The sequence below is a fragment of the Trichosurus vulpecula genome, chromosome 1 (genome assembly GCF_011100635.1).
Source record: "Trichosurus vulpecula isolate mTriVul1 chromosome 1, mTriVul1.pri, whole genome shotgun sequence".
NCBI lineage: Eukaryota > Metazoa > Chordata > Mammalia > Diprotodontia > Phalangeridae > Trichosurus > Trichosurus vulpecula.
This window is the reverse complement of record NC_050573.1, coordinates 468,201,530-468,226,469: the sequence shown is the minus strand read 5'-3', so window position 1 is coordinate 468,226,469 and position 24,940 is coordinate 468,201,530. Positions and strand designations below refer to the sequence as shown.

The 24,940-nt window shown below is 38.4% G+C and overlaps 1 protein-coding gene across 1 annotated transcript in view; it reads left to right on the top strand.

Moving 5' to 3' along the window:
* Positions 1-556: 556 nt before the first annotated feature.
* The window catches only part of ELL2 (elongation factor for RNA polymerase II 2), a 95,044-nt gene continuing 70,660 nt past the window's right edge, over positions 557-24,940 (top strand). The window contains exons 1-2 of the mRNA XM_036767975.1: positions 557-1,045; positions 21,038-21,085. Coding sequence (XP_036623870.1) covers positions 893-1,045; positions 21,038-21,085 — 201 coding nt within the window. The 5' untranslated portion in view covers positions 557-892. The remainder of the gene's footprint in view (positions 1,046-21,037; positions 21,086-24,940) is intronic.

Genomic DNA, 24,940 nt, shown 5'->3' with positions numbered 1-24,940 from the left:
GAAAATGACCAGAGGTGGCAGATCCCGGATCCAGAATCCCCTCTCCTTCGCACGACAACGCTGCAGAGCGCTCTCTCCTAGCACTAGATTCCCCTCCCCCAGCCGCAGTCTCCCTCCCCCCTTCCCCAGCTGTAGAGTCCCCGCCCCCAAGCTGTAGAGTCTGAGCTTTGGAAAGACAAGTTCACCCACTGTCCTCACATGAAAGACCAGGACTTCTTAACCTTAAGAGGGCGAACTCCCTACTTGGCCACCGCCAACCCTTCCCCCACCCCGCCCGTCCCCTGACTCAGCCCTGGTTCCTCACATCCCAAAAGTCCACACACAAGTTCAGGAATTCCACCGAAAACGGGGAAAACTCCAACTACTACCGGCAACCCCCGCTTTCACTCCCTAACTGGGAGGGGCTCCGGTTCCAAGTAACCAGAGCCTAAACCCAGCCACCCAATAAGGATAAGAGCCGCTGGCCAGGCTAGCCAATCGCGGCCGACCGGCCAACTCTTCCATGCGTGACGTCAGAAATAATTAAGGAGTCGCGTCACCTCTACGTCAGTCCTTCGGCTCCCTGGCATCCAGTCTCCGAAGCGAAACTGAGGCCACTAGAGGCTCCGCCCCACTCCGGGTGGAGCGCGGCCAATGGAGGAGGGCCTTGAAGTAAGAGAGCCAATGATAGGAGGCGGGAGGCAGTGACCAGGCCTGGGGGGCGCGGAAAGGAGTGGAAAGGGGCGGGCCGTGGCGGCCGCGGGGCAGCGGGTGGGTTTAGTTGCGCTCAGTATATGACAGTACGTCAGCAGCGGGATGGCCGTAGCTGTGGTGGCGGCTGCAGGAGCCGGAGCAGCTGCGGCCGCAGTGGAGGCAACAGTAGCAGCAGCAGCAGCACCCGGGGGAGTTTAAAATGGCGGCGGGGGGGCCGGGGGCAGCGGGTCTGCGGGAGGAGCGGCGCTACGGTTTATCGTGCGGGAGGCTCGGCCAGGACAACATCACCGTGTTGCATGTGAAGCTCACCGAGACGGCGATCCGGGCGCTGGAGACGTACCAGACCCATAAGGTGAGAGCCCGAGCCGGGGCTGGGCTGGGCTGCGGAGCTGAGCGGAGTAGAGCGGAGCGGGCGCTTCGGAGCGGGGCTACGCCGCGCGCTCCTGCCGGCTCCTGTCCCGTCCCGGCAGGGCAGTCATGGGGCGGACGGCAAGCGCCACCTCATCCCGGGAGGATTCTGTCCTCCTTCCCAGGACTGTTCTCTCCTCAGCCCCGGGAGGATTCTCTCAGTCCCGGACAGCCCCAGGCCGGCGGGCGGCGTCCGTTCTGGATGTCCCTTCCTCGGGTGGCAGCTGGGCGGGGACAGGGAGGCTCCCCCGGGTCCAAGCGGTGCTCGGAGGGTGCCCCCCCTTGTCCATAACGCGACCCCGAGGGAGACAGGCACAGACGGACCCGCGGGTCCTGGGGAGCGGACACCCCACAGACACCCCGGCGAAAAGGAGAGAAACACCCGGGCAGTGTCAGAGCCTGAGACCCGCCGGGCAGACCGGGGACAGAGGCGACAGTGGGAGAGGGGACAGAGTCGGGACATAGGCTCGGGCACGGCCATACACGCTTGGGGACAGCTGTCTGAGCGACACTCAGCACTTAAGGGGGGGGGGGTGAATGCACACACAAGCCCCATTGGGGGGCAAAGAGAGGGGTAATTCAGAGGCACCCACCAAGTGGAGGTGGAATGAATGATACATAGACACCCACCCATAAAAGGGAGACAGGAGCGGCGGGGACCGGAGTGTAGGCAGGAGAGACACGGACACAGAGAACACCAAGGCCGGGGACTTGTGCACACGGGAACATGAACTGAGATGTAGACACACTAGAAGGTACATAGGTACACACAGAGACCACCCCCATGGAGGAAAATACGAGTACCTGTGAGCTATACATGGGAAGAGAGGGACTCAGGGATTCACAAGTGGAAGTGCATACACATAGAGGAGAGAGACAACTGTACGGACATCCAGAGAGACATTGACAGAGTGAAAGGACATGCACAGAGGAGTCTAAAAGCAGATCTGGGAAAAGCTCCACCATGGTTGAGGACAGAGAAATATGGATCTAGAGGAATGCACAGATAAATGTGACAACAAAGTTATCCAGAAGGGATACTAAAGGAAAGGTGAAAAGGAGAAATGCATAGGAGAAACAGGCCAGATCTGGGGGCAGAATAGGCTAGGAGACAGACATGCAGCAAGAGAAGAATGCAGCCTTGCAGATAAAGAAAGAGATGAGAATGAGTTCAAGTATAGGAAAAGTGGAATTGAGGGGAAAGAGAGGGATTATGGACAAAAACAATGCCATGGGGGTGACAGTATGGGCATGTAGAGGTGGGAGAGAAAAACTCAAGACAGGTGTGGTTAACAGAGGAAAAAAAGACAGTCTCACAAGGAGAGATGTGTACACCCAGATAGACAGAAAGAGACATACACACAGTGTGAAGGGAAAAGACTGGATACAGAGGATGATAAAGACTGACATACTCTCCTACTGAGAACCCTGACATGTAGGGAGAGATGTGCTGTTTAGAGGGTAGCAGGATGATTAAGTGATTCACAGTCGGTGCTGCCCTGCACCATTCTGAGCCTCCGAGAAAGGAGACCCATTTATTTTCCCTACTTTTCTCTCCGGCGTTCACTTATATATGTTCCACTACTTTCAATGTCTGGTTAGTATGGGGTTAAGATCAAGCAAATTCGAACCCCATAGCTTTCAGCTCTGGGCGTGGGTAGGAGGAAAAGTATATATCTTCCATCATCCTCGCTGAGAAGGGAAGGAAATCTCCCATCACCCCCTCTCCACTGTGACTTTATGGTATTGGTTAGGCTGCTAACTTGAGTCCTTGGATCAGTCTGGGGGTTAATATTAGCGGTGTTAGCTTTGGGCTTTTTCCATAAAGTTACTTTCCTCTTCCATCTGCAAACTGGTGGAATATGTGTACTCTTTGTGTAGGGACAGAGTGAGGTGTTAAGGAAAAATGTGTTGTTTTTTCTTGTCCCTTTATTTCTCTCTGCATGGGAGCCAGGTGGGATGGGTTAGACATAAGATCCCTTTTCTCCCATCTACCAGGCTGGAGGAGAAACTGTTGCTGGTACTGTGCATAGTTCCTGGGTGCAGGAGGAGGGGGAGGGGAAAGGAAGAGGAGGGGGAGGAAACCTGCTGACTTGGCATTTGCCACAGGACAAGGCCCAGCTCTGGGTTTAACCAGTTCCTATCCCAAGGCCAGACCAACAGCTCAGGCGGTCAGTACAGCACCAACAGAACTTTTTAACATGCTTGGCAAAGCTATGAGTCAGGGTGAGGCTGCCTAGGCACTATGGATCAGGAAGTGGGAAGAGTTTCAAGAGGTAGGGGAACTATCAGAAACTAGGGAGCTGCCACATTGACTTTTTTAGACCAACTAATGGGAGGTTATTTCCCAATGCAACCTCTTCCCATGCAATGTCTGACTAAATCAGACACAAAGACTGAATCAGACACAAATTTATCTTAGAACTCACTCTGCATTAAAGTGCTCTTTTCCTTCTGACTAATAGTTGGATTCTAGTCAGCCAAATGATTGGTAGGGAAGAAGCAGCTACTCTATCCAGCAGTAACCCCCAAAAAGAAATATACTGATATATAAAAAGATGCCAGTCTGTTTCTCTTTTCATCCTGAGCCCTTATTGGAATAAATTGTAAAAACTTTAAACTGCAGCTGTAATTGGGAAGTGTACTTCAGTATCTGAAGGTTGTGTAGTAGCAAAGAAGGTTTAGGCCTATGCCCACAGAAAAATTTGCTTCAGTTTCCCATATAAAATTTCCCTCACCCTTCCTGTGTTCTTCATTGTTAAAGTGACTGGTGCCAGAACAGCAAGCATCCCCCCAGTGACTTCAGGCTGGGCAAGGTTAAAGCTATTATTGCTTCTCAGTCTGAGGACTTTAAAGGGACAATACTTTCTAAGAGCCAGCAATTTCAACATTACAATTAATAGAACTTTCATAAATTAAGCTTGTTCTTTGTCCATTTGAATTACTCTTCCAAGATAATCCATTTTGGCTTGAAAATTGAGAGGCTTTGACAAGATGAACTTAAGAACTTTTGGGAACTGTGAAGTAGAAGAAATGAAAAGTTTTTAGTAGTAGTTGAGTGAACCTAAAAGAACTGTGCAACATAAAGAGTTCATGAAAACACTTTGCTTTAATTAAAATTCTGAAATCTCTTATTCCTCAAATCACAATTCCTTCCTGCTTCAGAAGACTTCCCAAACTAATTGATTTTAGTTACTCAAGTGCCCTCTTTTTTGTTGAAAAGAGGGATAATGCTGCGTGATTGTCAAGTGTTTTTTCCTATGCAGTGTGATTTTTAAGTATACAAATTAATTCTATGAGTAAAAAGCTGCAGTGAGAGATAATTTTGTTTTATAAGAAATTTTCTAGTGAATTTGAATCTGGAAACAGTTTGAAACAGGTTATATGTGTAAGTGTGTTAACTTAAAAGGTTTTCATGACTTGCATTATGAACCAAACATGTTTGAGCAGATGAGTATGTGGATAATTTGCTGACATTAGCAAAGCTGACTTCTTAACTGCAGGTAAATGTAAGTTGGATAAAGAAAAGGGCAAGTGAGACATGAGATTTTTAAACATTTGCTATCTGAATGTGTCAATATTTAGGGAAAAGCATATTTTAATATATTTTTATCAGTTTTTCCTAACTACATCCACAGGAACAGTACAGAATTTTACTTAAATGGTTTTGAGTTAAAGGATTTGCCAATTTCCATTAGTAAAAATCATTTTGCAGTTCGAGTACTGAAATTGAAGATATAAAATCATGTGCAGATTTTACTTTAATTTCACTACCAATCTAATCATTTGAATATTGTTGTCTCTTGATGGAAATTTTAAAGGCATTTAATACTCAGTGAATGAATGAATGAATAAAAAAGCATTATTAAGTTATACGTGGAAAGAATATTATTAATATGTCCACTTCCTGTTAATTATGGTATTTCTATTTAAAATCTTTTTAACTTTAAAGCTCCCTTACCTATTTAATGTGTGTGTCTGGGTGAAAGTTAATTTCTAGGAAGGAAGAATAATTATCATATTCATTAATTAGTGTCCCATTAGCACATTCTTTCGTAAAATCTAATGATTTTACATTTGAACAAAACTGGCTTGTTTTTATTAGTACTTGGTAGTAAATTATGTACAAATTGAAACATAAACATTTAAAAATTCATATTTTTAGGTTTTGCTCAGCATGAGGGCTTAAATCAATATACTTAAGTACTAATACTTATTATCAAAGCAGAAATTCAGAAGTTAAACGAACGAAATGATTACCTGTAAAATATGTCTTGCTCATACTAGGGGCTTAATACATATTTGAATTGTACTCTACTTCACTATAAAACCATAATCAACTTTGATATACACTCTGAATCCTAGATTAAATAAAGTAAAATACTCAGATCTACTAGTTGAAACCCTCACTATGGTGGGTTTCCAAAACTGGATTAATAGTCATTTAAATATTCTAGTTAAGAGAATAAACTAAAATCTCACCTTCTGCCAGAACTTTCTGATCTCCCTAAATGCTAGCACCTTATTTTCTCTCTTTTCCCAATATGTCTCATATATATATGTAGTTGTTTTCGTAATTATGGGCTCCTTATGAAGAGACCATTTTTGCCTTTCTGCCCCTAGCACTATGCCAGGCACATAGTAGAATTGAATAAATTTGATAAATGCTTCTTGATTTGACTTAATGCTCTGTTTCTTGATTGCCATCTTCTTCCCTTACTCCCATCAATGTTCTGTTTCTAATTGTTATTAACATTTCTCAGTCTCCTTTCCATAAATATAGTTATACACAACAGAAATCCCTCTTCACTGAAAGTAGCCAAGGTTGTTGTTCAGTGAATTATATGGATTTTTAAATTTAAAGTAATTTAAAATGCAAACCATGAGCTCTAGCTTTTTGACAGGCAAAAATAAAGAGTTCATGTAATAGAGAATTCATAGGAATAGATCATTCAGCGATAACTGAAAGTTGAAAGGTGGTAACAAAGGAGGTTGTTCTGAAAAGCAATATCTTGATTGTCTGAAAAGTTAGAGAATTTGGAAAGTGAAACTGGAAGGTGAAATATTACACATGTGTATATATGTATATATGTATACATACATAAATATGAACACACATATGATTAGGACATTTAAATCCTGAAATAATTACCCATATGTTTAGTAACAACAACCACAGGATCCAGCCTTTACATCTCTGTTTTTACTTTCAAAAATTAAAGAAGCAGTGTTCATCCAGCTTTTTAGATTATGATCCGAGTCCAAGTTCACAAAAGCTCTAAAATATAATTTTCAACTGTTGAGTCATTGGCATAATTTTGCAATAACCAGATCCTTCTCCTTATTTTACAAAGAATACAGCCTGACCATTTCTTAGTTTTGGCTGGATGTATTTGGAAACTAGGTTAAAAAAAAAAAGATGTCTCTGAAAGGGGATAGTATCCCAAGTGGTAATGCATTTTAAATGACCCAATCTTTTTCCTTTTATGTGTGTGTTGAAGTGATTTTTCAGAAAATTTCAATGCATTTTTTAAAAACATCATACAAAGCTGAATTATTTTTGTCTAAATTTCACCTACCCTCCTTGAGTTGTTAAAAAAAAAAAGACTTTTTAAAAAAAGCAGGTAGCATTGTAGCACAGTTCTAACTGGTTTTTCCCGTCAAAATCACTGTTGGGAAATATGAAGCATAATCCAGGCCAGAGTTACTTAGGAAGGCTGTAGCTCTCTATTTTGCTTGGCTATGGAGTTATTGCTATCAATGGACTATGTTAAACCTTCAGGAAGAACTGGTTCTAAGGATTCCACTGACAACCTGGAAAGTACATACCTGGAACCCAGTTGACAGAATCTATGGTTGGCATTTAATTATGAGGTGGGGGGAGGGGGGAAGACAGTACATCAAATAATGAGTATATAAATGATTGAAAACTTTATGTGTCAAAATCCAGGCACTTTAACTCAGAAGTAATTGGTTGCTCCTGTTTGAATATAGGACATTTAGCCAGCATTTTCAAAACAAGAAGTTTGTTCTACTGGTACTGCAAGTAATTAAATTATTAATACAGACAAATAGGGTCATGCTTCAGCTTTCCATATTGGAGAATGTGTCTGCTGTCAAACCATAAATGACCTTTAAATGACTGAAAGCAAATCTCCAGATCTTGACTCTAGATTTTTAACAATCCTGGCAGTGTTAAAGCTCAATGATGTACACACTAAATTTTTTTCAGCTAAGTTAAAGGATGATTAGATAAGTGGTTTGTTTGGGTGAAGGTTTGAAAAGTGATTTTTCTACCAAGAAAAATATCAGAATGTGAAATTAGGAAATTGTTGTATTTCTTAAGTCAAGCTGAAAAGAAATCTTGGATGTAATGGGCATTTTTATGTCTTTGCCTTTTTTTCCTCATAGCTAAGAGGATGTAGATTTTGAGTCCTTTTTGACAGCCTTAATTGTATAACCTCTATAAGTTATACATAAGACTTTCAGAGACTTCTGTTAATAGAAAAATTTTATTTTTACTTGAAGATGGCCATTGTAGTTTGTCATTCATGACTATCATAAAGTTAAGTAACACTACTGTGGTATATGCCCTTATTTATACTTTGGAGCTCCATTTCTAAGTCTAACAATTAATTAAACTCCTGGAAAAAAAAAAGAAGTCATTGTTTTTTCCCTTACCCCTCCATCTCTGTTCTCCTATGTCTTTTGATTATTTCATTCTCTTTTAATTTAAGAATTTCTTTAAGGAAATTTAAAATACACACACTGCATGAGTACATAAAGCTTTTATTATACATTTTAAAAGTTGTAAAGGTCCAGTTATCAACACTTGGTTCATGGTCTGTTGAGGTAACCTGCCAGAAAATTTTTCTACTAAACAATGAACCTTATTCACTGAATAGGGAATACCTGTCAAAGAGAGTTTGACAACAAAAAATCTATGCAAGAACAATCCAATAGATTAAATTTTCCTCTAGGATGTACTTAATCACTTTGGGATCTAAAAATTTATCTGAAGAAGATACTTTCACATTACTGCCTTTTTAAAAATTTTTTTTTTTTCATTTCCACTGATGTTGCCTGTCAGGATACAATTACAAATCTAGGCCAACAAAATAAGAGAAACAAAAACTTTGCCTCCTGGCTTCCTTGAAGTCACAGGTCTCACCTTCTGCCTGAAGCCTTTCCCTAGCTTTCTTAATTCTAATGACTCCTCTCTGTTGATTTTTTCCTAATTTATCCTGTATGTAGTTTGTACATAGTTTTTTGCATGTTGTCTCCCCTGTTAGATTGTGAACTCCTCCAGAGCAGGGACAGTCTTTTGCCATTCTTTGTATCCTCAGTGCTTAGTGCAGTGCCTGCCACTTAGTAGGCACTTAATTAAATGTTTGTTGAATGACTGAGTGACCCTGGAACACATACTGTAAAAGGATAGTTGAGTAATTTATTAGATATTTCTTGCTTCAATAAAAATATTAATGAGAAGGTACTGGTATCAGATCTATAAAATAATATATCCTATATCTTGAAAGAAAACAATATTATTGAATCATAAATTTGTTGTGAAGGACAGTTTCTTTGAAAGGCTTTTGGGCATCAGAATTATAAAGTGGACTGTTATTTATGGTTTTAATGATATGGGTATCGTTTGCGGTTTTTAACAAGGAATATAGACCTGTTCCCCCCTTACTGTTTATTCGTAATACATATTTGCTGAATAAATGAACATATCCTTTACAAATGGAAAATCCAGTTTTGTAGTATCTATATGTATATTGTGGGGCTTTTCTTCTAAAACATCTAGGGTATGGAAAACATTCTGTAGATCCAGGTTAGTATTGAGATAACCATGAGTTAAGCTCGGTGTTAACTCTTATATATTCACCATATGTTAAAACAGTGCCAAGTTTTCTTTAGCTATCAGCAAACCAACTGGTTGCGTTTTATGGTTACAATATGTGTATAATATAAATGCAGATGTGTTTTGGAAGCTGAGTTCTATGGACTCTCCCTTAAGCTGTGGAAGCTTTCTAAGTTTTCAATATAAAACCATATGCCTTTTCATAGGACTGTATATTGAGAGGTAGAAGGGCTTTAGAAGTTACCTATTACAAACTCATTTTACAGCTGAACCAAGGCCCAGATAGTTTAAGTAATTTGCCCAAGGTCACACAGGTAGAAAAATCACAGAGCCATCAATCCTAGACTTCTTTCAAATTCAGCCTTCTTTCTGCAATACCACCCTACCTCAAAGCAAAGCTTGTTTTGCCATTTTTCGTTCTAAATCTTCAGCTCAGTTGGTGTTGATCTTAGGGAACTGAACTATGTTTTCCTTTATGAGGAACAGATAAATATAACAGATAAACTTACCAAGTAATTAAAAGGCCAAAGTGGATCTCTCTTTTGAAAAAAAAAAAGGCAAGGATATTGTGCTCAGCAAGTACAAAGTAAAAGGTGATTCACAAGGACTCATTTTTTCTTTAGCTGCTGCTACATATAAAAATTTCTCTTAAATTGAGCCATTTAGAATCCTAACATTGAAATGGTGCTAAAATCTTTGACGTTCTTAATGTTCACCCTACAATAAATAGTAGTATTTAGTAGTGTAATATAGTGGTAGAAAACTGGCCTTGGAGTTGGGAAAACCTGGGTTTGTCTTGCCTCTGATGCACTTTGACTGTGCCCCCTGGGCAAGTCACTCAACCTTTCAGTGGCCCAGGCAACCCTTTAAGACTTAAAGTTAGATGTCCATCTTGGATATGGGATTAAAATCCTAATTCCAGAACAAACAAGCAAAAGAAACAAAAACCTTATCATTTTTGCTATGTGGAACAGAGAATGGATGTTTTTTTTTTTTTATGACCCTCCTCTTGAATCTTTGGGTGTGCTATAATCACTAGAAATCAATCAACTTGGTTTTTTCCTGTACAAACTGCATAATCTCTTTACTTAAATTGCTGAGTATGATTCCCACACATCTGCAGAGAAGAGTTAGAATTCATGGGAGAAATGGGTGTTGGGCCTGGAATCAGGAAAACCTGAGTTCAAAATCCAGCTTCAGGCACTTAACTAGCTGTGTGACCCTGGGCAAGTCATTTCACTGCTGTCTCATTTTCCCTCACCTATAAAATGATGATGATAATAGTAACTACCTCCCAGGATTGTTGTGAAGATAAAATGAGATTTGTAAAGTACTTTGGAAACTTTAAAATGCTATATAAATACTAGTTATTTTTGTTGCAGTTGCTGCTGGGTAGTATGATTTTCTGACTCTTAGACCCTTTGAAGGGGGTATTTAATGATTTTGGTATAAAGAAGCTTATTACTCTGCCAGAATCTAGATTCTCTGTAGGTTTCATATTCATTCTGCCAGTCTGTTTTCCTCTCTCCTCCCACGAACTGAGGAAAGTAAAGGTTGGTTATATTTGATTTCACCACAAGGCCATCGGGTTGTAAGGCTGTTTGGTGTTTTATCATAGCATTTCTTCTCCCTGATACCCTTGTCCCTGGGCAAACCTCCCCAACTAGATATTTAATGACATTGGCCATGCTTTTGATTGGTTAAATTGTCAAAAATAAAATATTTTTGAAGTTAATGTCTTTAAGTAGTATTGTAGACTTCTTAGGGAGGGAACATGATCTATTCTACTAAAATGTAGGAAACTCTGTATCCTAACTCTTTATCCTAATAGCCAATGCAGCAGTGAAAAGTATCATTAGACCTAATTTTAAGGCTTTTTTTCTGTGTTGCAAGAGAAGGAAGTTCTTTGCCATTTACCTTTTAGTCATTCGAATGGAGAAAAAGGAAAAGACTAGCTAATGGTGATAATGGTTTGTATAGCCTACGCCTCTTTTAAATTTATCATGTGAAATGGATACATCTACCTGTTAATTCTATAAGAAGAAACAGCGTAAATAATCCCAAAATAGCAGATTATATTCATTTGTCATGAAAGTGATAATGGGGCAGGGGCAACAAATCAAGAGATTGATCGTGCCCCAAAATATAGAACCCATTCTGCTCTTAAAATTCACCCCCTCTCTACTGAGAAGAGGAAAACCTGCTGAATTTGTCATTGGTCCTCAAACACTAGATTTCCATAGACAAAGTTTGAGAAACATTTGACCCAGCCTTAAGATGAATCAAGGACCATGCTTTCCCACAAAATTTGTTACTGTCTGTCAGAGCAATAGCATTGGGATAGATGGAAGTGTCCTAAATCGGTGTGAAGTTTCTTATATGCATAAAATCACAGTAGCTGGACACAACCTAAAAACATGCTGAATAGAAAGGGGAAGCCTGCCAGGGATTCTCAGCAACATCGAACCAAATTATTCCAGAGTTGGAAAGTGCTTCCTAATCCAACTCCTGCCTGAGCAAGAACTTCCTCTAAATCGTCCTGTACAAATAAGAATTTAGATGCTATTTGAAGACCTCCAGAGACGTGGAACCTACTGTCTACCATGGCAGTCCTTTCCACTTTTGTATAGTCACAGAAAGCCCACACATTTTTTACGTATAAACTGTTGTCTAGCTTAGAAGGTCTAGGTGGGTGGCATAGTGGATGGAGCTCTGAAACTGGAGTCAGAAGAACCTGAGTTCAAATTTGGCCTTAGATACTTACTAGCTGTGTGATCTTGGGCAAGTCACTTAACCCTGTTTGCCTCAGTTTCCTCATCTGTAAAGTGAGCTGGAGAAGGAAATGGCAAACCATTCTAGTGTCTTTGTCAAGGAAACTCCCAGATGGGGTCATGGAGAGTCAGACATACTGAAACAACTGTAGCCTTGCTTTCTTTATCCTGTACCTGTGCAGTTTTTAAAAATCCAAATGCAGAATCTATTCTTATTAATTTTTATCTTATTTCAGCCAGTTATTCTAGCTAGTCATCAAAAACCAATTTAATAAATACAGAACATGAGGGGCAGTATTTTAACCCAATTTCTCTAAACAAAATAGAATTCATAAAATGAGCAAATAAATGTTTTTGTCTTGTATCTTTTCTACTTTGTCCAAAATTATATGAACTTTGGCCTTGTTTTTCCTTTGCACATTTTTATAAGTATATATGACATCTTTGCCTTCATCCAAGTTTTTAATAAAAATATTGAACAGCTTGGAGTTAAGGATAGGTCTGTAGGACGTAGCACTAGATAACTTCAAAGTTAAAATCAATCCAATTTTTAAAACTGCTTTTAAATTTTGAATGTAAATACCAAAAAAGGGCATTTCTATATACAGCACAAAAATAATTGAATATTAAACTTTGAATTTCCATTCTATACCATTTGAATATTTTTTAAAGCATATGATAAATTCCACATACCACTTTCAGAATTGTCTTGTGTGTCTTTGCTTCCTTCTGAACATCCCTCTGGGTCTCTGTGCATTTGAAAAAAATGTCTCAAGGACCCTGGGGGGCTAGGGGATCAGTATTTCTAAGAGGAGGGGGAAAAGCCCATTGTAACAAATAGTCAAGTAAAACAAATCCACATAGTAGCCATCTTAAATGTTATGTCTCTCTGTGTCAGACGATGGGTAACATGTTTGTCTATAGTTCCTTTGGAGATATCATTGCATTGATGAGAGTTCTTAAATTGAGTTGTTTTTGTTTACGGTTGTGATGCTTGCATAATCTCTTGGTTCTGCTCACTTCCCTTTGCATGGGTTCATACTACCTATGATTCTCAGAAATCATCTCTTTCATCATTTCTTATGGCTCAATAATATTCCATTGAATTCATCAGTTTGTTCAGATATTCCCCAACTGATAAACAGCCCTTCGGATTCTAGTTCGTTGCTTTTCTTCTTCTATTTTAATTTCTTCTTTATGATCAAAGATTTTGTTCTGCTCTTGACTTACAAAGAGAAAGTAGTAACTTAACTGTTATCCAAGTAATGGACTCCCTGAAAACTAGAATAGATTAAAGAGACTGTATGAGACATAAATTCATGCATTCTTCTTCCAATTCTTTGTTTCATAGCTTTTATTTCATTTTTTTAATCTCTTGATTCATTTCTTTTAAGTATTTGTGTAGTTCTTGTGGAATATCCATTTTTTTTTTCCTTTAAGTCTTGGCTTACAGTCATTACCGAGTGACACTCCTTTTGAGAGATCTCTTTTTTAAAAATTGTATACTGGTCAGTGTCTTTGTTTTTTTCATGTCTCCAGCTTTATTTCCTAAACTAGGGCTTTGTGCCAGGAACAGGCTCTGCCTACTGTATAGCTTTTTGGGTGGGGCAGTCACCCTGGCTTAGTCTTGCCCACAGTCACCTGGGTTCCTGGACTGATAACGTCTTTCCTGGATTAAGCTTTCCCACCCCCTTCATCTGTGAGATTTAGAGCGTTGAATCTTCAGGGCCTTCTGAGATCTGTCAGGACAGAGTGATAAGGGATCTCTTGGTCATCCTGCTCAGAGTTGTGTTCACTGTTGCCCCTCAGGGCTACCAAAGGCCACTTGGTAGGTTTACAGCAACCCTGGGGCTTTGTGGGAGAGCACTCTTCTCTTGCTGCCTCTGGATAGAAAAGCCCTATGGCTATCCCTAAGTACATGCATATCTCTGGCCCTTCTCTGGTCAGCTGGGAAGCTACAGGCTTATTTGTCTATGACACTAGCTTTGCTGATGGTCCCTTCTGTTGCCCGTAGTGCCCCTGACATTTCATATGTACTTTCTGGACGGAAGAAGTCACTTACTGTACTGTACTTTCTCCTTGGTTTTCTTGTTCAATTTTACAATCTAGTGAGAATTTTAGGGTTTTGCTGAAGTAAATAGGAAAGCTGGGTAGCCCACCTCAATTCAGGTAGCTATCTTGGCCAGAAGTCTTCCAACCTATTAATTACTAATTTTTGGCATTGGTCATTTCAGCCAGTTCATTTCATTTTATGGCTATATTTTGTTCTTATATCACTTTCATTTACAAATATATCCCTCCTCCCTTACCACCCCTAGAGAGTTATCCCTTATAAGAAGGAAAAGGAATGGAGGAGGAGCAGGGAACAGAACAGCTCAGCAAACCAATTAAAACACATCAGCCATGTCTGACAGTATTTACAATGCACCATGCTCTCAGTCCTGCACCTCTGAAAAGAAAGGAGGGAAGTGGTTTCTCTCTGTCTTCTCTGGGTCAAGCTTGATTATAATTAGACAGTTCTTAATCAACAAATATTTATTAAGAGCCATGGATTTGTGATCTTATGGCTGTGGGTGGCCCTTCCAGGAGAACATTCAGTCAGTAGGCATTTGTTAAATACCTACTATGTATCAGGCACTGGGCTAAATGCAGGGGATACAAAGAAAAGCTAAAGATAGCCCCTCCTCCCAAAGGGTTCACCGTTTGATAGGAGAGACAACATGGAAACAACTATGTACAAGTGGGGTGGATGCAATCAAGGAAAGGACCAGCCTTAAGAGAGATTAGGAAAGGTTTCTTGTAAAAGGTAGGATTTTATCTGGGACTTGGTGGAAGCTGGAGAAGCTAAACCAGAGAGGTGAGAAGGGAGAAAACTCCAACAAAAATGCTTGGAGTTGGGAGACAAGAGTGTCCAGGGCTGGTGCTCTCCCAGAAGTTCAGCCGCCATGCTGAGTGAGGCCTTCCTCTCTCTTGACATAAAGAGGCTACCAGTAGAACAGAGGTGATCCATCAGGTGCCCTTGCTGTAGCTGTATCAGCCAGCCAATCTTTTTTGCTTGTACATCTATTTGGTAATCACCCTTTACAAGACCTGTTAATTTACAGTACTTCATAATTCATTGTAGACCATTCACATGCACCATGTGCCACTCCACTGGCCCCTCAGCTCCTGTGACTTTAACCGTCGTCTATCTCCATGTGGATGACTCAGCTTCAGATACAGGGCCCTGGTTTTTTCCGTGAGCTTCAGCCCCGCATTACCATTTACCTGTTGGACATTTCAAACTGAATGTCCCAAAGATATTTTAACCTCAGCCTGTCTAAAACTGAACTCCATGACTTTTCCCTTCCCCTTTGCTATTTTTGTTGAAAGGCACCATCCTTCCAGTTTGTCCAGTTAGTAACTTCATCATTATCCTAGGCTCCTCACTCTACTTCATCCTTCATATCCAATTAGTTGCCACACCTGGCTGTTTCTAGCTCTTCATGTCACCCCTTCTGTCCACTCACACAGCTCCCACCTTAGTTTAAGCCTGTACCACCTCTTAGCTACATTATTGCAACAGTCTCTGGATTAGTCTCCTTGCCTCAAGTCTCTCCCTACTCTAGTCCATCCTACACGCTTCTGCCAAGATGATTTTCCTTAAGCACAGATCTTACCACTTGACTCCCCTACTTATGTCAGCTCCATTGATTTCCTGTTGCCTCTATGATCAAATAAAAGCTCCTGTTTAGCTTTCAAAGTCCTACCCAATCTGATCCCTTGGCACCCTACTTTTCCATCTATATTAGATAATACTTCCCTATCCTGACAGTTAAAAAGCCAAACTGGCCTTGCCTTCTGTTCCTCAGTCACAATACTCCTATCTCCAACCTCTATGCTGCCACTATATTTTCTCCTTGCCTATCCTTCATAAAAAGTCTTTCTCTTGTTGTAAGATATAGTTTAAGGACCATCTTCTACATGAAGCCTTTCCTAATTTCACCTAACTGCTAGTACCCCCTCCAACTACCTTGTATGTGTATATATATATATACACCTTCTATTATATTGCTTATCTCTATACCTTGTAAATATACGTTGTGTATTTTATATGTATATATGCTATACGTATTTTTATACATTCTTGTCTCCTCCATTAAAATATAAGCTCTTTGCCTATTGGGGTTGTTTCATTTTTTGTGTTGGCATCCCCAGCACCCAGCACATTGTGTGGAACATAGTAGGAACTTCATAAATACTTGCTGATTGATTAATACTCATTTTCAGTTCTCTGGAGCTAGGCATGTAGAAAGATAAAGCTATGCTTTTATTTCTGTTTAACACCTTAAAATATTTTAAATTTTGTATGAGGTGGGATGGGGCTGGACCTATGATTACACTGGGATTTCCTTTGAGGAAACTCCCTCTATCAGTGCAAATCAGCCCCTTCTCGCCAAGAAATTTAGTGACTTGTCTTAGTACAAGTATGTGTCAGAGGTGGGACTTGAACTCAAGGCTTCCTGATTCCCAAGTAGGCTTTTTGTGGGCCCCCCCATCCCGCCCCAGCAGTGTTCCCCACTCCTAACTGTAGGAGGTTGAGGAACAGTTTAGGAACATTAATAACAAGTCCATAACATTTCATTTATCCCATAGCTGGAACATTTGGCAAAAGGAGTTTCCTTAGGTCTAATTTGTAATTCAGTTTCTTGTTTGATTTGTAGACAGCTGTAAGATAAGTATTTTTTTTTCAGAAGCTGAATCCTGCAAAACTACTTTTACCTTTAAAAGTATTACTTGGTACAGACATTTAGGTGTAGTTTGACAGTTTAAATGCTTTGTTAACATTTAACTAACTCCTTTGTGGTATCATCATTTTGAAATATGCCATTTCCTTCTCTGGCCAACTAAATCTGCATAAAATTAATTTGTCTTTCTTTGTCTTCACAGTCAAGTCGTGTTTGTTTAGATTTAGGCAAAAAACCTAAAAATATTCTTAACTGAAGAATTTACTATAATGGTGTTCATTCTCAAGACTTCATGAGTCTTAATATCTGTCCTTTCAGTATGGAGAGCTTTTAGATATATAAAATGTTCTATAGAGTGTTCTGCCTGTCTCTTCCTGTTGCATTTTTTATGATATGCAAGAGCTGCACTTCAGGATTGTATGTGAGTCTGGAATCAGAATTTAAAACCATATAATATTTGGGGCTATTTTAAGTCATTCTGGTAGTAGACATTTTCTGTTGTAGCTTTTTAGTAAAGAACTTTTATTCTGGCGTACTTGAATTCATATGCAAGGCTCCTTTATTAGTTGTGAGATTTTCGATTTTTCAGTGAAAAATGAGAATACAATCCCTTAGAAGTATGTTCCATTACAGTAGACTTATTACTAGAATTATATTTAGTGACAGAGATGTGCTTCTTAAAGGTTTTTTCTATGTCAAAGTGTTTTAACTACGCAAGAGAAAAATTGTAATGATTATGTAAAAGTCATCTTTCTTTAGAATCAAAATAGCAAAATGATGATGAAAAGGCTCTTTTCTCCATCTTTCTATTTCTGTACCGAACCATTCTGGAAAGATAACTGCCTTTTTTACAAATTTCTAGGCATAGCATTCTGTTGGCTCACAACCCTAAAATTCATGTATTCAGCAACTATATTTTAAGCAACTGCTGTGTGTTTTGAGGACAATATATTAGGTAACCATAGAAATAGTAGACACAGTACCTGCCTTCTAGGGGCTTACATTATCACTAATTTGATTCTCAAAATCACCCTGTAAGTTAAGTACTCTAAGTATTTTTCATATGAAGGAACTAAGGTTAAATAAGAGAAGTTAAATGGGAAAGATTTCTAAGTCTTCTGACTCTAATGTCCTGGCCTTATTCCACTTCACCAATCTGTTTCTCTAGTGCTTAGCATAAGATTATGGTTAAGTGTCCTGGAACTAGAAGTGATCAGCATGGGGTGAGTATAGTCTGGGAAGTTTTCTTAGAAGGCTAAATATTCAGTTGAGTCATGAGGAAATTGAGTGATAAAAGGTGGATTGACCAATTGGGTTCAAGAACTCTTCTAGTGAAGAAGAATAGCCTGGGACAAAAGGTGAGGAAAACAAATCACTTCAGCTTTCTGGGACTAGTTCATCTGTGAAATGAAGGGGTTGAGGTCCCTTCCAACTCTAAAACATGTGATCCTGTGAACCCAGTTTTTCCAATATAATACTTCATTTCCCCCCTTTGTAATGGGTAGCAGTTACCCTTCTTCATTACCACAGCTTCTCCCTTAGTGCAAACCATCATCCTCACACCTGGATCACTGCAACAGTAATCCGAAATGATCAACAATTTCTTCCAGTATCCAGTCTATCAATACAGTTTTATCTTCTGAAAGCATCCCCCATTCAATAACCTATGATTACCTATTACCTAAACTCTCCTACCCAAGTTTCAAAACTTTCCACAATTTCACCTCCATTCTACCTATCAATTTATTTGCCATTATCTCCCAATTCATAACTTTGTTTCTTTCTGGTAGATATCGTACCCATCCTGTCCCCTGTAGACATCATACCCATTCTTGACTTGATTTTACTCATGCTACTCCCTCCACTCCCTTTTGTCCATCCTTCAAAGACCAGCTCAGTCCCTTCTTCTTTCTTGTAGCCTGCCCCAGCTACCCTGTCACACTTGTTCTGTTCTCTCCCGTTTCAGAATTACTATTTTTAAATTGGTACACAGTTTAATAACCTTATTGTTCTATATCATTAACTACTCAGGGTCAGGGAATAATGTCTTATATTTGTTTATTTCTCATAGTACTTGGTGCGGTGTTGGGCCTAAATAAGACCAAAAATAAGTCTGAAGTCGTGAGTCTATGGGACCAAGACGCCTATAGTTGTCATTGGTAGAAATAGAGAAGGGGGTCCTCTTTTGATGAAGGGTGGGAGGGAAGAAAGTAAATTTTCAATATTTCATATAAGGAGAAAGTGACATGTACTTACAGAGATGTCTTTTAGGCATTTGGAGTCATAAGATTAGAGAGGTAAGAGAATCAGAATGAAGATGGAGATTTGGGGGAAGTTATTTAAAGGTAGTAGCTAAAACTGTAAGAGTAATGAGCTTCCTGATGGAACAAATATAGAATGAGGAGGAGAGGACCAGGGATGGCAGTTCTGAGATAACTACAATTAAGGGCTAGAGAAAGAAGAAGAGGCAGAGACAGAAGAAAAGCCACATAAGGATGTAGGGCCAAATGCCAGGAAACGACAGTTTCAAAAACAAAGTGGTATCTGTGTCAAGAGTACCTAATAACAATAATAATAATAGCTAACATTTATATAGTGCCCTAAGGTTTGCAAAGCAGTTACATGTTACCTCATTTGATCCTTATGACAACCTTGTTAGAGAAGTGCTATAATTATCATTCTCATTTTACAGATGAAGAAACTGAGGCTGAGAAGTTAAGTGACTTGTCTAGGGTCATACAGCACCCTATGCACTGAGCCACCTAGCTAGCTACTTGTGTAGATTACAAGTAATAATCTTTCTACATGGAAGATTAAGAATATGAGAAATGAAGGTCATTGGGTGACCTTAGAGAGAAGTTCTGATGGAATGGTGAAGTCAGAGGCAGGCAGGGGTAGACCACCTCAGTTCTGGCTGTTTAACTGTGAAAGACAGTAGGAGAAATTGAATGGATGGACAGATGAATAAGCTGAAATTAGCAGTTTTACACCCATAGCTCCCAAACCAACAAATGAATTTACCTGTTAAAAAGTTTGGTTTTTGTTGATAAGCCTAAAGTAGTAATTATGTTCATATTTTTTCATATTTTTATTTTCAACCTTAGACATTTACTAGCTGCGTGACCCTGGGCAAATCATTTACCCTTTTTGCCTCGGTTTCTTCATTTGCAAAATGGGGATAATAATAACACCTGCCAAGATTATAATTGTAAAATGCTTGACACAGTGACTGGCACAGAGTGAGCACTATATAAATGTTATTTATTATCATCATTATTATAGTACCTAGCCATGCAGTACTTTACCAGAAAGCTTTATTTTTGTCTATTTTCATGAATTATAGATAGGTGTTTCCCCTAGTTTTTATATAAAGATAATATCCCTTTGAAACATGCACTGCTAATTTACCTATGTCTGCTTAGTTGACTGTCACTCCCATATTACTAAGACCTCGTTCAGTATAAAGAAAATCTTTACAAATTGTAAATAAAAAAATAACCAAATAATTGGCCATGAGAAAGAACATAGAAATGTTTGTGTATACTTGTATATTTTTATCTGTACCAGGAGTGAATACTGTAGCAAAAAATTGTATTCAGTATCCTTCAGTCTTGTTTCAGAATTTTTATTCTACATTGAGTATGAGGTGTAGGTTCACTTCATGGAGTAGATATGTTCAATTCAACAAACACAGATCGGGTTCAACCAACTTAGTGTTTAACAGTGTTTGTTGAATGAATGAATACTCCTAGATACTAAAACTCAATTCCTGACCTTGAATTTACAACCGGATTGGGAGATATGAGGAGGTAAAAGAAAAAATGGAAGGAAAGTAAATGTTTTTAAAACTAAAATTTTGGAACATGCATTTATCTCCTCCCCACCAAAAATAGCCCCAAGATAGATCATATTTAAGAATGAAACAGATCTTTTAAAATTACATATTTAAAAGTAAAATTACTTTCTGACCAAACATTCAACTCAAATTATAAAGGACGCAAACAAGTTTTATAATAAAACTGAAAATCTTATACCAGAAAATATGTTCTTTTGGAACTAGACCCTTGGGAAGAAAGAGACCTAAATACCCCATATATTAACTTTGCCCTTGGTTTTATCCCTGATAAAATGGGAAAGGAGGTGGTCCAAAGAGTCTTCACCAAATGTTCTGAAACATTTTAGTTACTGAATTTACACCAGTGAGCTACATGTCTGAATTTCTCTTTGGTTTCTTTTTTCCCCACAGTCTTAAAATTCTTGAGAAACTGATTAAGAATATATATTCTTATGGCATATTATCAACAAATTCAGTCAGTATGGGGAGTATAGGGAGAAAAACATTTTAAAATGGAAACTTTTTTAGGTTTTATAATTCAAACAATGCCATATCTTTTATCATGTCCCCTTAGTCTCATAATTCTGTTAAAAGTAAGATAACAATATTTTTTGTGATACATATCCTTACCAAGTTTGCAAAGGATTTGAAGTTTTTAAGAGATTGTTACTATCTTACTCTAACACAGGTTAAGCTAATCGATGTGCTTTTTTTTTTTTTTTGCCTTTTTTTAATATAGAATTTAACTCCTGCCAGACCTTCAATTCAGTTTCAAGGACTCCAAGGGGTGAGTATTCTTTTTCTTTCATAATTTTTCAGGAAAGCGTTTTTTTTTTAAATTTTACCTATTATGTTTAAATTTCTTATCTGTTTTTTTCACCTGTTCCTCTTATAATCAGTGATAGCTAAGGGTACTAGGTATCCTTTGCTCATGGTTTGGTTTGATAAGCATTTAGGCTGTTTGTCCTTTGTGAATGTAAAGTAACAAAGTAGATATATGTAACAACCATAAATTACTAAAATTATTTTTAATAAAGCAAGACATGGATTACTTTTGCTATTTTTATAGGCTGTATAATTGATCATATCATATTCCAGATCCATTGGATGATACCCTAAGAAATTAACAATTATTAGGAAAACATAAATATCACTGTTTTTAAATGGAAAAAATACCAGTTTATCATAATTAAATATTGGAAGAACTTGTTAGCATTTGGAGATGTATGAAATGGAATGAGTTTCATTTTTAATTAGTGAGATCCCTGTCACTGGAATTATTCAAGCAGAGGTTGGCTGACCGACCACTTTCCAGAAATGTTGTAGAAGGTGGCTCTTACAGTGAGAAAGAGCTGTTCTGCATCACAAGATACTATGATTCTTTGCTTTACCCTAAGGAATTAAAAACAATTATAAACAACTTATAGCTCTCTAATTGCCATTAGTATTAAGTGTAGTATGGCAAAATTTCAGAATTTATTTAAATTATATAACTATAATGTACGAATGGAAAATTAAGATTTTCTTGTACATAGTAGTAGCAGGTTTAAAGAATATAGCGAAGTTTTCTATGTTTAGTTTATTGCTTCACTTAGCTACGTAAATAATAATGACAGAAGCTCCAGACATAGGATATTCATTAAAGAGAAACCGATAATTAAAACTGATGAAGTGTGTGTGTGTGTGTGTGTGTGTGTGTGTGTGTGTGTACACTAAAGAAGTCAAATATAAATAATATTAATTTTATGGAAAAGTGCATTTCTGTGTACATTTCACACAAATTAAAATCTCCTTTATATGTCTGTCTTAAGCATTGGTTATGTTATGTGTTTTTTAATATACATACATTTCCCGAAGTTGATTTTCTTACAAAAGAGGAAAAGGAGGAGAAAATTATCTGTTTGGTGATCCTTGTACATATTATTACTTCCGTTGCCTTTTTTTAGCTTCATAAAGGGAATGTGTTTTTGTTTTTGTTTTATTTTTTAGTTTGAAAAATAAAAGCTCTATATACCTTTTTATAATTTTAATAATTCCAGGGATCAAGGAATAGCATGCCAACCATTGAAACCAGTTCTCAAGAAATAAGTTGTAAGAACCTCCCCCTCTTTTCCCCCTAAATCTGTGTTATAACAGATTTTTATATTCCTCTTTAGTAAAAATCTTCACATGTTAGGGCTGAGCCATGTACGTAGGAGCCTTATAATGAAGTCTCTTTGGCATTTCTATAACTGACACCCCACAAATGAGATGTAAGATAAAGCAGCTTTATAGATTGGATTTTGCTCTGGAAGAGGCGTTGTATTGCTAGGCCCCATTGCATAATGATAATGTAGTAGTTTAGAAAGTATAAGGGATTTTGGTTTATTTACAATCAAGGAGTTTAGAGCTTGAAAAGGACCTTAGATATGGTCCAACTCCCTCATTTTACAGATGTGAGAACCAAAGGTCGCACAAGGTAGTAAGCATAAGCAGAATTCAAACCCTGGTTCTTTGACAATGAATCTGGGGCTCTTTAATATCGTTCATTGGCTTAGAAGAATTTCTTTTTAATATGTGAATCTTTATGGCATTCTTTAACTATCCCAGGGCATATATAGGAAGTCCTTAGCTTTCATAGGGATAAAATTCTAGACTTTCTGAGGATTTTCACCAGCACAATAGGGAGGAGATGAGAGAATAATATGAGAGTCAGAGCCTAATATACTTGTCCCTCCTTTGCAGACACATGACCATACCTCAGGCCTCTTCATACATTTTCTCTTTTCCTCTCTCCTCCCAGCTGGGGAGGAGACACAATTGGTTAGGGAGATACCAAGCCAGTCACCCAGACTGGCCTGACCCTGGGGGGATGGGGGAAGGCTGAGGTTTGTAGCATTCCAAATTAGTCCTTATAGTTTAATTTAAGCACTAGTAACTCAGGCATTGTGAAGGAGTTTGACTCTCTGTGAAACACTGGCTACCTTCAGGCGCTGGGCAGAATTACAGAGTTTATCTTTGGAGTCATTCCAGCTCCCTTTCAGAACTTTTCTCCTTGGTTGTGAGGATTGGAAAGTTAAGGATTAGGAAGATCCACAAACAGGTGGATCTGACTTTCCATCTTAACTCATTCGGAGCACACACTACCTTTCCCCTTTTACTCCCCACCCCTTCTACCTCCCCCCACCTCCCACCCCTCCACACACTTTAACTAGTTCAACTGGTAACAATGTGAATTCAGAAATGTTTAGTAACATGTACCCACCCACCCCTTCCTCCCTTTTGCAGAGCTCTCTGTACTACTTGGGGCTCAGTAAAAATAGATTCATTGCTGGGAGGATAGCTTTGGTTAGCAAAACCCACAGCAAATTTGTGAAACAATAAATGTGAGTCTCTTGCATTTTATTTTTATCTTAGAGACTCTGGTAATAAAATAAACTAGTATAAACCTTCCTAAAGGAATATCTGCTTATGAAGTTTTCATGTTTGATGGTGAAAGAGGGGTTCTCACCCCTCATTTCATCAGTATAGAAAATTCCCAGTTTGAAAATATTCTCCAGTAATGAAGAATTAGAATTTATTCTTTATGAACTCAGCCTGTGCCACTGAAAATTTAAGTGACTTGTCCAAGGACACAGAGATATATAACAGGAACAAGAGTTGAACCTAGGTCTTTTTGACTACATGTATGGCTATCTACTATGCCATGCTATGTAGATAAGACTTAAAAACTTGATGGTTTCCATAAATTTATATTTCCTTCCTGTGTTTTTCTTCTGAAGGAAATTTTCAGTAAAGTAGTTGAGACATTTCTGAGATATTCATACCTCTTCCTTGAAGGGATTCGGCAGTATTATTTAACAATGTTACATTCTTCAGGTGTTAGCCTTGGTTTAAAATCTCCATTAATTGTCATGCCTGTTTAGTTTATAGGCTTATTCAAAGATGAATTGACATGTTGTTGAAATTCCAGTGGCATCTTAAAACTGAATGCTTACCTCTTCAGTTTTACCTGCTGAGACCTGTGCTGAATCCTTCCTGATACAGATTTTCCCTGTTGCCTATCATGCCATTGTTTTTCAGTAATGTCTTTAGGAGGCCAGCATTTTCCATTTTGTACAAATGAACTTTCAGTTTAGCTCTTAAGTATATTTCGCTTTTGTGTCTAAAAATGTTCACATTTAAATTTTCCTCCCAATATGTGCAAACTGAAATGTCAAGCAAACTATGGTTTATCTAATTCATTTTAATTAAATTAGTGAAAATTCTGAATAACTTCATTCTCTAGTCTTCTATACTATAGTTCCTGCAGATATATTTTAAAGTATACAAAGTGTGAATAGGTTTTAACATTCTCTTTTTTTAAAAAGCCACATAATTAGATTGTCCTATTTATAAAGCACTGTGCTCCAATAAGGAAAAACAGGAAATGTTCCAATGAGAATAGGGAATTCTATTTTCTAAAACTGATATATGTCAGGAACTCTTTATGAACTTCTCGAAAAAATGCAGTATTCACATTCTGATTTATTAAACAAATCATCTTTGTACAAGTTCTCAAACCCGTACTCAGAATACTCATATCTAAAGTTTTTTACAGTGACTGTTAAGTTTCTTTTTAGAGACAAATATTATTGAACAATAAAGATAGTTATTTTTTGTT